Consider the following 13,912-nt stretch of genomic DNA (forward strand, 5'->3'; position numbering starts at 1 on the left):
AGAATTAGAAGCTGCTGGAACACAGGTGTCAGTGTCCACAGTCAAGCGTGTTTTGCATCTCCATGGACTGAGAGGCTGCCGTGCAAGAAGGAAGCCCTCGCTCCAAAAGCGGCACCTTAAGGCTTGACTGAAGTTTGCTGCTGATCACGTGGACAAAGATAAGACCTTCTGGAGGAAAGTTCTGTGGTCAGATGAAACAAAAATCAAGCTGTTTGGCCACAATGCCCAGCAATATGTTTGGAGGAGAAAAGGTGAGGCCTTTAACCCCAAGAACACCATGCCTACCGTCAAGCACGGTGGTGGTAGTATTATGCTGTGGGGCTGTTTTGCTGCCAATGGAACTGGTGCTTTACAGAGAGTAAATGGGATAAGGAAGAAGGAGGATTACCTTCAAATTCTTCAAGATAACCTAAAATCATCAGCCCGAAGGTTGGGTCTTGGGCGCAGTTGGGTGTTCCAACAGGACAATGACCCCAAACACACATCAAAAGTGGTAATGGAATGGCTAAATCAGGCTAGAATTAGGGTTTTAGAATGGCCTTCCCAAAGTCCTGACTTAAATCCCATTGAGAACATGTGGACAATGCTGAAGAAACAAGTCCATGTCAGAAAGCCATCAAGTTTAACTGAACTGCACCAATTCTGTCAAGAGGAGTGGTCAAAGATTCAACGAGAAGCTTGCCAGAAGCTTGTGGATGGCTACCAAAAGCGCCTAATTGAAGTGAAAATGGCCAAGGGACATGTAACCAAATATTAGCACTGCTGTATGTATATTTTTGACCCAGCAGATTTGATCACTTTTTCTGTTAACCCATAATAAAGTCATGAAAGAACCAAACTTCATGAATGTTTTTTGTGACAAAGAAGGAGCTGTTCCAATCACTCTATCAGAGAAAAATCAGAGTTGTAGAAATAACGGGGAAACTCAAGAGAGCCATGACATTATGTTCTTTACAAGTGTATGTAAACTTTTGACCACAACTGTAGGCCTCCATTCTTGGTGGTTATACAAGATGCCATTGATGACTAATAAAATGTAGCTCTTCATGGTATGTGTTACTCTATATTTATCTCTGCAGTAGCTAAAACAGATTCCTTCTTGTAAATATTTTCAGTTTCACATTTTAACATATTTCCTTGTCTTATTCAGATGTGAGGATCGATACCAAGAGTGGCATTCATCTCCTCATCTGAGTCTCAGCAGGAAAGCAAATGCATGTTAAACTATTCCGCTGCTGGTTAAAAGACAGATGCATTCTACTGTGTTGTGTTCTGTTTTTAATTACTCTTATTGTGGCTGTAGATTGCGGCAGTCACATATTAAGGATGATAAATAACCAATCAATTTCTCCTCTCAACCAAATCCAACATCAGGAGGAGCGAGGCAGTCTCCATTCATCGCTGTCACATATAAATGAGGACCCATCACATGCCCAGAGGACAACACAAAACATCTGACTCCACCCATATGTCTATCAACCCTCACTTTAAACATTTCGCTTTGTTTTTATTTCGCTGTTTTCATGGCACTGTAGGCTGCACTCCCAGTCTCTGCCCAACCAACCTGGCAAGCCAGATGCAGCAGCTGTGTACCTTGCCGGCACTGGTCACCAAAATCAGCAAAAGCACGCCTGCCAAAAAAGTGCCATTGATTTCTGCTGCGGCTCTGAGCTACGTTAAGCTCGGTCCCAGGTCACAGCTCAACAGCTCAACACCTCTCTTTGGTTTCTCTTTCACAGCAGATTGAACCTGAGAGCCCAATGCCAGCTGGCCTGCCCGGAGCTTTTCACCCAGATACTTCATCAAAGTGCGGTGTGGTAATTAGACAGGGTTAACACCAAGCCACACCACATGTGCCTAATTATTAGGTTGGTTATCAAGGGTCCCACAGCAATAGCCACAAAGTGGGCTCAGGTATCCCTTTTTTTAATGTGCGGCATGCATGACTCTGAGCCCTTTCAGCAGCACATATTTTAGCATATTGCTCCCATTTGAAGGAGTCAGTTCATTCATATTTCAGCACCGGCTAACATATCCTCTTCACATCTCATTGTTGTGCTTGGGACAGTGATTACTCTAGAGAGGCCATGGATTAATCAGACTGTGAAGAGCACATTGATCTTCAGTCCAATCCATCAGATATTGGCTGCTGCTCAATGGAGGGGGAGAAGTGCAGGGTGAAAATTAATCTCATAAGGTCAGGGGTTTCAATTTGAGAAAGAAGTTACAATTGAGGTGACTATGTTACATACGATCATCAAATGTCCTTGATTTAGTATGACATGCATTTGACATTTCAACCTGATTATTTAAAGGCTTTTAAAAAAGAGATTTAGGAAAGAAAATGGAAATGTGTTTAGTAACATTTCTTAAATGTAAATACACATATATATATATGTATATATATATATATATATGTGTATATATATATATATATATATATATATATATATGTGTATATATATATATATATATATATATATGTGTATATATATATATATATATGTGTATATATATGTGTATATATATATATATATATATATATATATATATATATATATATATATGTGTGTAGGGAGGGAATAACAAACAAATTTATCGAGTTGACATATAGTTACAAAACCTTTTCCTTGCCCCCCCCCCCCCCCCCCCCAAAACAAAGAAAAATATATAGATATAGCCACAACCATAAATCACCATCTGAAGAGTTTATTTATTTGAATCCACCTTTAACTTTTAAGGAGCAGTCCAATTTATTTTCTTCTTATTCATTTCCTCCGGTTTAAAATATAATATTTTTTGATGAGCTGAACTAGACAGTGATTAATTGCATTGTAGAACAACCCTACTGGGCCTCTGCTAGAAAAGCTATGCAAAAGTAATGGAAGATATAACTAATTATTTTGTTGACTGATCTTAAGTTTGACCTCACACAATCTTGCCGATCCCACTGGTGATTGGCCGTGTATTGGTAAGAACAGCAGTTCAGAATGCTGCCTGTGTGCAGACAGCTGCAAACACACTGATGAATATTGATGAACAGCGCATTCCACCAAACCCGTAAAATGATGTGTGCAGAATAGAGAATGAGGCCCATTCGGGTCATGATTTACGGAATGACAACATGAAGTTTTAACATGGGTAGAGACACTGAATACCATGCAGTAGCAAGCAGTCATGCAGCAACATAGTTTGTTTCAACTCTATGCAGTGGCTGCAGACAGACAGGCTGCTGTGTAAATATGTAAGACCGGAAACATCTGAATGGGAATAGTATGCACTTGTAAATTCATTAGCATATTGATGAGAAACTCTTTTGGGACAGAAACATGCACACATGTGAATGGTGTTCAGAGTTTGATGGTTGCAAGGCTGTTTTGGGAGATGTGGGTGAAAAAAGTTCACATTCTTCAGAAGAATTCTCCGTGTTTGTTTCCTGTCACAGGTGAGTTATTTAGTCAAGCATCCTTATCTTGGAATTAAGCCCCATGGCAACAACCATAATGATGAGCTCCACCATAATCACCCGCAACAGTTCTTTGTCGTACACAGCATCAGGTAAACACATCAAATCCTCAACTTGATTTTCAGCCGTATCCAAAATTTATGCAAATCAGTATCTGAAAATATGTGGGTGAATGTTTTCTGTTCAGTATTCATACTATATTTAAATGATGATACAACCTTTTGGACGAAAGTAAGAAATCAACAATGCAAATCTTTGCTTTCGGTTAAAGGATAAAGCTTCATTTCCCTGCCTGACTCATAGCACTGTTGCTTAGCACAGGGCAAGGAGGATGAGGAGAAAAGCTTGTCTCATCGAGCTTGACACCAACTGCCCTCATGAAAGGCTCTGATGTGACTGACACCTCTCTCCTCTTTGCCACTCCAATTAGCTTCAGTGACAGGTGCATGTGGAGAAATGAGACAATCAATTACCGTCTTCTCTTCTCCCTCTGTCCTCTCACCATCTTCCTTTTGACTTTATCCCACTCTGTCCCTCTTCTCTTCCTTTATATTACTCTACATTTTTCATCCTTTCTTCCACCCTCTCCCAATTTTCCCATTCATACCGCGTCTGGCTTCTCATTGTCTGCTCAAAGCATATTCTCTCTCTCTCTCTCTCTCTCTCTCTCTCTCTCTCTCTCTCTCACTGCAGCATGCCTACAGACGGGGTGACGGGAGAGACGAGACAAAAAAGAGGGAGCATGTCACTATGTCACTCAGACTGTGAGGCGTCCTCCTGCTTTCCACTCAAACACATCTAGCAAAATCACTGCCAGGCAATGACGTGACTCCACTCATGTAGGTAGCAGTAGGTCATGTTAAAGTCACAATGAATGCTGCACAGTCCTCTGTGGTATCCTCTTGACCACAGCTTTGTCGCATTACGGTGGCAAACTGGTCACAGTCCTCCATTTATTTGTCAGACACTGTCAAATGTATCTGGAAACTCAATAGGTACCCTGGGTTATTTAAAACACTGATGTCACTGCAGGTTTCAGGGTGGGTCTTCTTGACTGGATGTTTAATGGTGGAAGTTTGCCACCTGCTGGTTATGATCCTTTTCCGGTGTCCTTGATCAAACTTCTTTTATGATTCCTTTAAAAAATACTCACCCTCCTGACATTTAGGCCTGCCAAATGTCCACAAAAAGCATTTCATTTCTGTTAAGGTCAAAAGGAAATTCTAGACATAAGACCAAGAGGATCAAATTAAAATGTTCCAAAATGTCCATGTTGTCAGAATTTGCAACCCTGTTTTCAGTTTCTAAATGGCCTCAGACATCATTTAGTTTTGGTTACTAAGACACAAGAGATCATCTTTCAGAGCCCTGTGTCCATTAACAATACACTGAACCTCTGCCAGCTGCACATTATTAAATACCTACTCATTCACTTGCATAGTATCGTCATCAAAAAGGTACTATATACAACATCTCCAAAAAGCCTATAATAATTGCAGAGCACCAAACTGCAGAAACACTTTGCAACTAACAGCTAGCGAGCTGGTTAACATAGCTGAGAAGTTAAAGAGCCAGATGTTTTCCTCATAGTTAATTGTTAGTGGGAAGCAAAAGAACAGAGTTAAAATGAGAGTAAATATGGGACTTGCATTCACCAGGTGGACAGAAACATGACTCCAAATGAATGATAATGTTGCTCAGTGTAACTGCAGGGTGTGTTTAAAGGCAACGTTTTGCTAAACATGGTCGCCACGAGGTGATAGTTTTGTTCTCAGTTTCCTTACAGCTTCTCCCAAGTGGCTAAGATAAAATCCCTTATTTTAGGTTTAACTATAAAGCATTTACTCAAGTTAGGTTATGTCGTAGCTAGGACCTATGACACCCTGTAAAAAGGGATTATATTAGGGGAGATTGTCAACATTAAATCTTACATGAGGATGTATGGAGGTGACATCTCATCAGCAGGGAATATAACGATACTGACATCTGAGAAATTTATACTATCTGATACAGGTAAGGACAAGAGGTCAGTACATGCAGTACAGATATATTATGACCAGTGGACATCGTTAGGTTTGAATATACCGACATATTTCATTGAAAAAAATTCAAGGATAGGCTTTTGTTTGACACTTGCTTATCCATCATGACTAATGCTCAGGTGTCCTTGATCTTTCTCATGTTCCAAGTCTTTAATCATTTCTCCATTCCTTAAAGTGTCATTCAATAAGTGCTGTACAAGTAAAATGTTATACCGACCACCTCTTCACGAAATTCACACAAAATCAGGACATAAAAGCTTAAATGGGGAAAAGAAAAAAACCCAAGGTTTTCCTTTTTGAACGTGTCATGGCACCATTTATTTATTAAAGTTATGCATAACCTTCCAACTTGATCATTGTACATATGTTGAACTTCATGACATTATTAGAATATCAGGCAGTCAGATCAGCAACACCGTGAAAGCAGAAAGAAGCAGCATCTCTGTCAGGAGCTGATTCAGAAAGAGCATGAGCGCTCTTTGTAGAGGAGGGGGGGAGTGGGGCAAGATACGCAAATGCAAATGAAGAAGCATGACATATAGAGTGTGGGAGGGGATAAATAAGCATGAAAGACACTGGGCTGTGAGGAAAAGGAGATGGATGACACCCATAAGTGTTCACAGGAAAAAGAAGGGGGAGGGTCACACGCATAGGAGAAGAGGAGCAGCCGAGAGGCAAAATACCCCTCACAGTGAGGAGGAGGAAGAAAGAGGCAGCACGAAAATGCAACAGGACCAGATCAGAGCCTTCAGACTCTTCATTCTAGTTAACACCACAACTAGAATTTATCTGAAATTCTAGACTTTTAACACATTTCAAGAGTTTTTAACACAATGGGATCTAGCCATCACCAGTGCAAGTCTGGCCTCTATCAGTCTGAATACATCCTGCCATTTCATCAGGGTACGCTAGACTAGCGTGCTTGTATGCTAGCGTGCACCCAACACTCACACTAACCCTGATTGACTGAAACAGGAAAAGCAGCCAAAACGGTAACACCATGGCCAAAAGCATGCAAGCAATGTTGGAAACACTTTTTTTTTTTTTTTTTTTAAATGAAAAGAAAGAAAATAAATACATCTTGGGATAAAAAAAATCTTAATACATTATCTTAAAATTTTCCTTTTCTTGTTTTGTGTTTCATATATATATATATTCTAAACACACATCTTTGTACATTTTGGTATAAGTTCTCTTTCTTGCAGGGAGGTCCGGGGAAAATGGGTGTGTATGGTAGAGGGGTGAGGTTGTTTCGGGGCAATCCCACTTTCCTGATTGCCTTGTGCTGATGGAGGGGGGGGGGGGCATCACAAAGATGACTCCACCCTTCAAAAATTTCTGCTCACACTCAGTCTCTCATTCTCTGTGGCAACCGTGGGCGAGGGTGATGAAAAACAAGGGGCTCAGCAGTGAGAGGACAAGCTTATAGGATGTCCAGAATGTCCAGGACACAAGAAGTAGGAACAGACCACAGGGCGGTACTTCCTCTTTGGGACCAGAGCTAAAAGCTGCAGTACTGTCTTCCACTATCTCTTATCTGGGGGAAAACAAATTGAGGTGCAGGATTAGAAAAAAAGACGGATAAAGGTTGTGATTCATATATTAAAATCTAGTAATTCATATGTTGACACTGAGCATGAATTGAGATACCTTTGTTTCCATCCGTGTCTGATGCTGACCTCTCTGGCCTTTGGCGTATTAGATTATTGTACTTGGCCTCAACCTCCTGAGAGAATCAAACAACACGGTCAGATCAGACACTAAAAATGACCATCAAAAACATACTGCAAACTGTTTTCAAAAGAATGTGTGTTGGTGAGCTTGGTGGCTGTTTGATACCTTCAGATAGTTGAGGTTGGCCTGAAGGTTTCTGAGGTGAGACAAGACCTGTCTGCTAAAAGAGGAGAGGCTGCCGGCCTGTGACGTTGAAGAAAAACGCAAGTTGATGCCGGAGTCGGCAGCACAGCCTTGTGAGGATCTCAGCTGCTTTCCTGTGGTTGATGCCAAGATGTCATCGTCTGTGCTGCTCTCCCCTGGGCCACCGTAACCCTCCAGGACTAAATACCCTGCTGATAGAAGCAAATGATGCGATTTAGTACTACTACTGCAAGATCAAGGACAGACAAAGAGCACTGACAAAGTAATTAAAGTAACTAATAACAGCTAAATTGTTCAAATTGTCCAGGCTCACCATAATCTTCAGGAGAATCAAAGAAGCCCGTGTCCCCAGAGCCCAGGTCCTGAGTTGGGTCCTCTGTCTGGGAGCTAATCTTCTCTGAGCCATTGTGGACCATCACTCGAGCGCGGCTGTCTACAGGTGTCCGCAGAGAGGTGGTCCTGAGGAGACGTACCCCCGTGGAGCGTTTGGTTTGCTCTAAAGCCTCCTGGGACATCAGCTGGGTCACCAACACCTGCTTCAATGCTGCCACTGAGGGAGCGATGAGGGAAAAGGGGGTTATGAAACCTACATACAATATCTGTGTGCAGCTGATTGATTAAGCCGATTGAATTTCGAGTCATCTGTTCTGTGTGCTTACATGTTTTCAGTGCTTCGTCTGCTCTGGAGGGAAACATGTTAAACGAGTCTCCTTCTTTGCCGTCTTCAGCCGCTTGATAAGGAAACTCTGGGTCCACAAAACCTTCCTCCTCCTCCTCTTCCTCTGCCTTTATTCCCTCAAATGGATTATTACCTGGTAGAGAGCTCTGCGTCACACTTCTAGGCGCTGGACTGCTCTCTTTATCTGAGGGATTGTAATTAGATCAGGATTATCTGCACAGTCGACTAGGATAGAATATATGAAGCAATACGGATGGAAAACGCGTCTCCAGCTACCTGTGGACTGGGTGCTGCCGGTGGATGTGCGGTCTGGGTCTCGACTCAGCCTGGAAACACCTGCTGTAATGATCTCCACACCATCTCGCTCCCCACTGGCACACAAGCAACACCTTATGTAAATAGCAAGCTCGAAGCCTGAGAACAATCTGATTGGATCATATAAGAAAGATGAGAAAAACAACATACTCAGTCTGAGGTAAGGGTATGACGCTGTGAGGTTTGACTTTCATGGCATCGGCTCTCTGGGTGATTAGACGCTGCCACCTTGTGCAAGAAAAAAACAACAAAAAAACAGTCATTAGCCTATTTAACAACTGGAGCAATACAAATTCAATTAATCAATCAAAATGTGGACTAACGTTCTCTGATCTGAGACTGTGGGCGCCATCAGCTCATAGATCTGGGCTCCGTTGTCTGACATGGATAAGACGAAGAAGGACTTGTTGTCTGGCAGGAGAGAGTGTGGGCACAAGGTTCACAAGGCAGATTAATCACAATTTTGCCCAACATGCGTGAAGCCATAGACTTCCTGATACCGTATTCAGGGTTGCCTGGATGTTGTATAGTGAGGTGTTCTTTCGTTCTTTGTTTTGATCAAGTTACTGTACCGCCGTTTTTAAAATTGCAAAACGGACCGAGAGATTGGGTGTTAACTGACCTGTGGCCACAGAGCGCACCAGCACAGTATTGAGTTTGATGATGGGGCTGAAGATATGTTTGGTATCTGCGGTGCCTGCCAGGTTTTTACTGTGACACTTCAGGATCAGACGTTCATCTTGTTTCTGTAGCAGAACCAAGATGTCCTGCAGCAGGAGGGTGTACAACTCTGAAAGGAGACAGAGAAATTACATATATTTAGTTTTCAACAGCAATATAAAAGTTGAATAACAATCAAACTCTTATGATGTGCTGATTACAAACCAATAGTCTTGTCCTTGTTCACTTTCCATGACAGTGGTCCCTCGTGCACCATTGTTCTCTTGGTTAAATCCAAATTCTGAAGGAGGTAGAATGGGAAAATAAATTTAAAGCTTATAAGTACTTGCTAGTGGTCCTTGGAGCCTTCTCCACCAGCACTACCTATCTACCGAGCAGATATTTCATACAGCATATGTGGGTGTACGACAAGTGAGTGTGCTTTAAATGAAGCTAAAAGGGTCATGTAGATAACTCACTTTTAGCTCCAGGATCATGGGGTTGTCTGTCTGCTTCAAAGAAGAGAGGTCCAATCTTCTCTGATAGTCCTCCAACCTCTAGAGAAAGGACGAAATAAAATGGGAGACATAGGAAAGGGGATAAGTAAGCGCTCTTTAAAAAGGAAGCCACTGCCTGGGGAGCAAAGAAGGTAGTGGAAAAAATAAATTGTGGTAGAGATGAAAAAAAAGAAGAGATGACTGAGGATGAGACTTAAGGGGAAGAGGAGAAAAGTCAACGGGATGGTATAAAATGGAAAGCAAGACTTTAAAAAAAAACATCCTACCTGCTTGTCCTCAGATTCCTTAACAGCCTGGTTGACGTGATTGAGAATCTTCCTACAGCAGTCTGCTGCCTGCTTCACTTTGTCCTTCTCCACTGCGTTATCTGAAAGATATTATGACATCAAATAAGAAGTAAGGCCTCCACAGTTCTGCAGGGGGCTGTCCGGCAAACGGATATTTCCTCTGTCCATTAACACACCATCGTTCAAAAAATTAAGATAAAGCAGAGGGGCATTATGATCCTGTAATAGCTGGTTATACTTTATCGTTAGTGCATACTCTCTGTGTGAGACCCAAACCCCAGCCAAGATTAAAATGATGGACCAAATAATGGGTGAGACGTTTCCCAAATTGTGCACAGCCGCTCCATGACCATTAAAACACTAATCTCTCCATTTGTCTCTGTAATTCACTTGTTGGTAACATGCTGCCACACAGAACCTTGCTTAAGACTTTAATTTGTTCATTTTCATCCACTTTCTTCTATCTATGGAGTTCCATCTTTATCTATTTTATTCTATTACATTCTAAATATAAAATGCTAACTATGTATTATTCCTATATTACCTGTTTCCTTGATTACTCACAGCATGCGTAAATTAGTTTCCATGTTGAATTAAATGCCTCGTATGATCTAATTGATTTTAGGTTTACAAGAGAGAGGTAACAATAACTGAAATCTTCTTGTGGAGTTCATGCAGGGGTGTCGTAGCAGTGCAGAAAAACTAGGAGCATGAAATTATTTCTAGTTAAGTTAGGAGGGTTTATAATTGTATGAAATAGAGGAGAGATTAAGTATAATTGTGGTTTGAAACTTTCATTTTGAAAAGTAAATAATTTCTCTCCCTGTGACAGAATCAGGGATTGACGAAGTATTTGTGACTTTGACGTGTGTGAATAAGAACAGGAAATGGATCTGTTTTTGTACTTAGGTGAACTGTAAGTGGTTTGTTTAAAAGTACAAATGTGTTCCGTGTCTCCTCCTGCATGTTGACTTCATTAAGGCTTCGTGCATGTGCAAATGCCCACTCTATATACTACCTACACTAGTTTATTAAGCTGCAACATTTAGTTCAACACCAGAAAGTGTTACTAGTTTCAACATTTTATGAAAAAAAACAACAATTCATCGAGAAAATAATCTGTGAACTAATCAAAAATTTAAATTATTTTTAGCTACAGCGATTCTATCATCATTCAATTTGAAAAATATCTACTTGCTACATTCTGGTTTATTCAAACATCTTGTATTGAATCATTATTACATCCAAGACCATGCACACAGTGGAGTCAGTATGTGGAGTAATTTGTGCAGTAAAATACAGCAACACTACAGCACCTGTGTACTTGGCGATGTTCTCTAGCAGCAGGGGGTACTTGGTGAGCCGCTGCATCTCTACAGGAATGATGTCTTTAAGCTGCAGTCGGCGACACAGTCTGTTACTCTCTGCCTCCTGCAAAGCAATACAAAAAAATTAAATCAGGATGAGTCAAAATACATCTTTAAACAAGTACAAATCGTCACTGAGCAATACTCAGTGTAGCTTCGGTTTTTGCTCAGAGAATTGACATTTCGGCTGCATGTTTCGTTTAACTCTTCCGTGTGACACATTCTGAGCCTTCATTCAGTGCAGCAGCTAACGACACATTTCACAGATGAACCAGTTTGGAAAGCATAATGTCAGTACCTGGACGAACGAAGTAAACCGCGAGTCTTTCTTCTGCTTGGTCTTGATGATCTCAAGAGCAAATGGCTGGTTGCTGCAGAACGTCCCCACCGCCTTCTTGATCTTCTCCTCCTCCCCATCGCTGAACTGTAACCACCCAACCCAAGACAGGACAGGGCAGAGACGCTGATCAGTTACTCAGTCACTCGATCTGGGTCAGGTAGTTGCTATGGAAATGTCTAGAATATAGCCACTACAATGAGCAGCAACTCCCAGAAGGGGCCAGGCTTAAGACTTCGTGGCAGAGACGGCTCAGGTTTAAATGTAGACGAGATCAATGCTCGGACCCTCGGGGGACCATTTACCCTACTTCTACCCCATGGAGACATTTTAGACAAGGCTGCCAGCTGAAATGCAGCTACCTCACATCTAATGTGTGACACATGATATCGAGATGTCAGCCAAATCTAGGGCACTGACTGACATAACCGTTTACTGAGAAACAGGCTTCCACTTCACTCGCTTGCTTCCACTGTGATTACATTTCTCGGCTGAGTTATTCTTTTGTGTCTTGTCGAAAGGTTTTTGACTTTCAGGATTTTGGAGTAGGATTCAAGGATGCAACGTTAACCCCTTCTCTATCAAATTTGAACTGTACATAACCATTTTTTATGTACAAATGACATTTCAAAATGATCAGAATAGAGGCTGAAGAAAGCAATCTCATGCCAACATCAACATCTTTTTCTCGCTATAAAGCAATTTCGGGCAGCAGTTCAATATCTTTGTGAACAATACGTTTTTTTTTTTCTTTTTCTACCACATCAGTCATCTTGAAATTTATTCAATATCAGAAAATGTTTGAAAGAGGAAAAACAATTTCAGCCTGAGAATTGGACTTACCCAGGAGAGCAAGTCGTCTCCTATCTGATCAATTACTGAAGACTCATTTCTCTTCCGAACGGCTGCCATTTGCTCCAGTATTGAAACTGAAAGTCAAAAGAGAGGCACCGATTGACAGTCAGTGTGCGTTTGTGTACATAAGATGACAAAGATGAAGGATACAACATGAGAATGTGAGGGTGCTATGTGTGCTGCGTTGTAGTTAGTTTTACTTAAAAACTTTATTTTCATTCTCACTACCTTACTTTTGAGTTTGTTTTTTTGACTGAATCTTAATGGTTCAAGCGCAGTCATGCATAGATAGGTTTTAAGGATGTGTACCGTGCAGCTGTAGAATCTCGTCCAGGTTGGTGAAGATGTTCTTGATATCAGCAGGAGGCAGGATGGCCTCTTTTGAGAGCTTCTGGTAGAAAACGTGGTCCAAAACTCTCAGCATCCTCACATGTGCGCGCTCTGTATAAAACAGCTCTGCAGACACAATGCAAGATGTTGATTGAAGTTGGCAGATTCATTTGCACAACTCAAAATGATGCACATTTGACAACAACTTGGGTTGGACCACAGCAGATGCTCTGCTGCTGCATACCTCTCTCTTCTCACTTCTACTCATTATATTCTATAAAAACAACAGTATTTTAAGTACATTGAGGTGGAACCACTTATATTCTTTGAAAACAGATCTGGTTAAAATGAATTGTAACTTAATGTGAAGTGGTAAGCCATGTCCTCACCATTGATGACTTCCTGTCTCTTGATTTCCTGAGGCCTGAGACCCGCTAGGATCTCTCGCCCCACCAGCTGCTGCCAGTTTGGAGGGTCATGCTCAGAGTCGGTTCCCTGGTCGTCCTCACTCTGGACGTCAGCTGCGCCCAGTCCCTCAAGCCTAGGGCCAGACAGAGAGTTAGCTCTTCATCTGGCAACTAACGACTTGGATGAATTTTATGCAAGTATGAAAATGATCAGGTATCCTCACCTTCTTATGGCCTTTGGTGTTCCCTCGTGTGCTCTGCAAAACAGTATAATCAATGTTAAAAATAAATATTCTCTTCTTAAGGGAGCTAAACTGTTAATGCAAATGTGACTGTAAATGCACCTGTCACTTTCTCTGTCATCCTCTTGCAGTTGGTCCAGGCTATAAAGATCAAAGTGCGAAGCAGGGTACGGCAACCCATCAAGAGGGTCGGACTGAAGGCCGTCACTCAGCCTGGACGGGCCTGAGGTCGGAGTCCCACCTGAGAGACAAGCAACAAGTTAAACTCCATCGCCTCCTCTATGTTCTTCTTCCACTGACGTGTTTAATCTAGTCGCTCACCCATATCAGTGTCTCGGCTAGTGTCTGAGCTATAGGTGGCGCTGTTTGGGGATGAGGAGTTGATAGACATGGAGTGTATGAGTTCAGAGCCCTCGCTCGATTGGCTGCCTCTGAGACGACCACCCTCCATGTGATCACTTGCCCCAAGTGTAGGCTGAGACAACTGTTTCTGCGGCCGGGGGCGACCATCCAAGGCTTTACCTACTGA

The 13,912-nt window shown here is 41.8% G+C and overlaps 1 protein-coding gene across 3 annotated transcripts in view; it reads right to left on the minus strand.

Annotated features, from left to right (window-relative positions):
• Positions 1–6,794: 6,794 nt before the first annotated feature.
• arhgef12a (Rho guanine nucleotide exchange factor (GEF) 12a) overlaps positions 6,795–13,912 on the minus strand; it is a 36,041-nt gene continuing 28,923 nt past the window's right edge. For all 3 annotated transcript variants that reach the window (XM_068710704.1, XM_068710712.1, XM_068710695.1), the window contains 20 exons: positions 13,705–13,908; positions 13,486–13,624; positions 13,366–13,398; positions 13,124–13,275; positions 12,714–12,860; positions 12,393–12,478; positions 11,511–11,636; positions 11,162–11,276; positions 9,825–9,925; positions 9,520–9,597; positions 9,266–9,341; positions 9,003–9,170; positions 8,704–8,791; positions 8,531–8,608; positions 8,342–8,436; positions 8,046–8,249; positions 7,700–7,936; positions 7,348–7,577; positions 7,159–7,234; positions 6,795–7,045 (listed from right to left, as the gene is read on the minus strand). In XM_068710704.1, the coding sequence (XP_068566805.1) occupies positions 7,035–7,045; positions 7,159–7,234; positions 7,348–7,577; positions 7,700–7,936; positions 8,046–8,249; positions 8,342–8,436; positions 8,531–8,608; positions 8,704–8,791; positions 9,003–9,170; positions 9,266–9,341; positions 9,520–9,597; positions 9,825–9,925; positions 11,162–11,276; positions 11,511–11,636; positions 12,393–12,478; positions 12,714–12,860; positions 13,124–13,275; positions 13,366–13,398; positions 13,486–13,624; positions 13,705–13,908 (2,444 nt within the window). In that variant the 3' untranslated portion in view covers positions 6,795–7,034. The remainder of the gene's footprint in view (positions 7,046–7,158; positions 7,235–7,347; positions 7,578–7,699; positions 7,937–8,045; positions 8,250–8,341; positions 8,437–8,530; positions 8,609–8,703; positions 8,792–9,002; positions 9,171–9,265; positions 9,342–9,519; positions 9,598–9,824; positions 9,926–11,161; positions 11,277–11,510; positions 11,637–12,392; positions 12,479–12,713; positions 12,861–13,123; positions 13,276–13,365; positions 13,399–13,485; positions 13,625–13,704; positions 13,909–13,912) is intronic.

This window comes from Cebidichthys violaceus, unplaced genomic scaffold, assembly GCF_023349555.1.
Source record: "Cebidichthys violaceus isolate CVI_PGR_0920_01 unplaced genomic scaffold, fCebVio1.0.p SCAF_1, whole genome shotgun sequence".
Taxonomy (NCBI): domain Eukaryota; kingdom Metazoa; phylum Chordata; class Actinopteri; order Perciformes; family Stichaeidae; genus Cebidichthys; species Cebidichthys violaceus.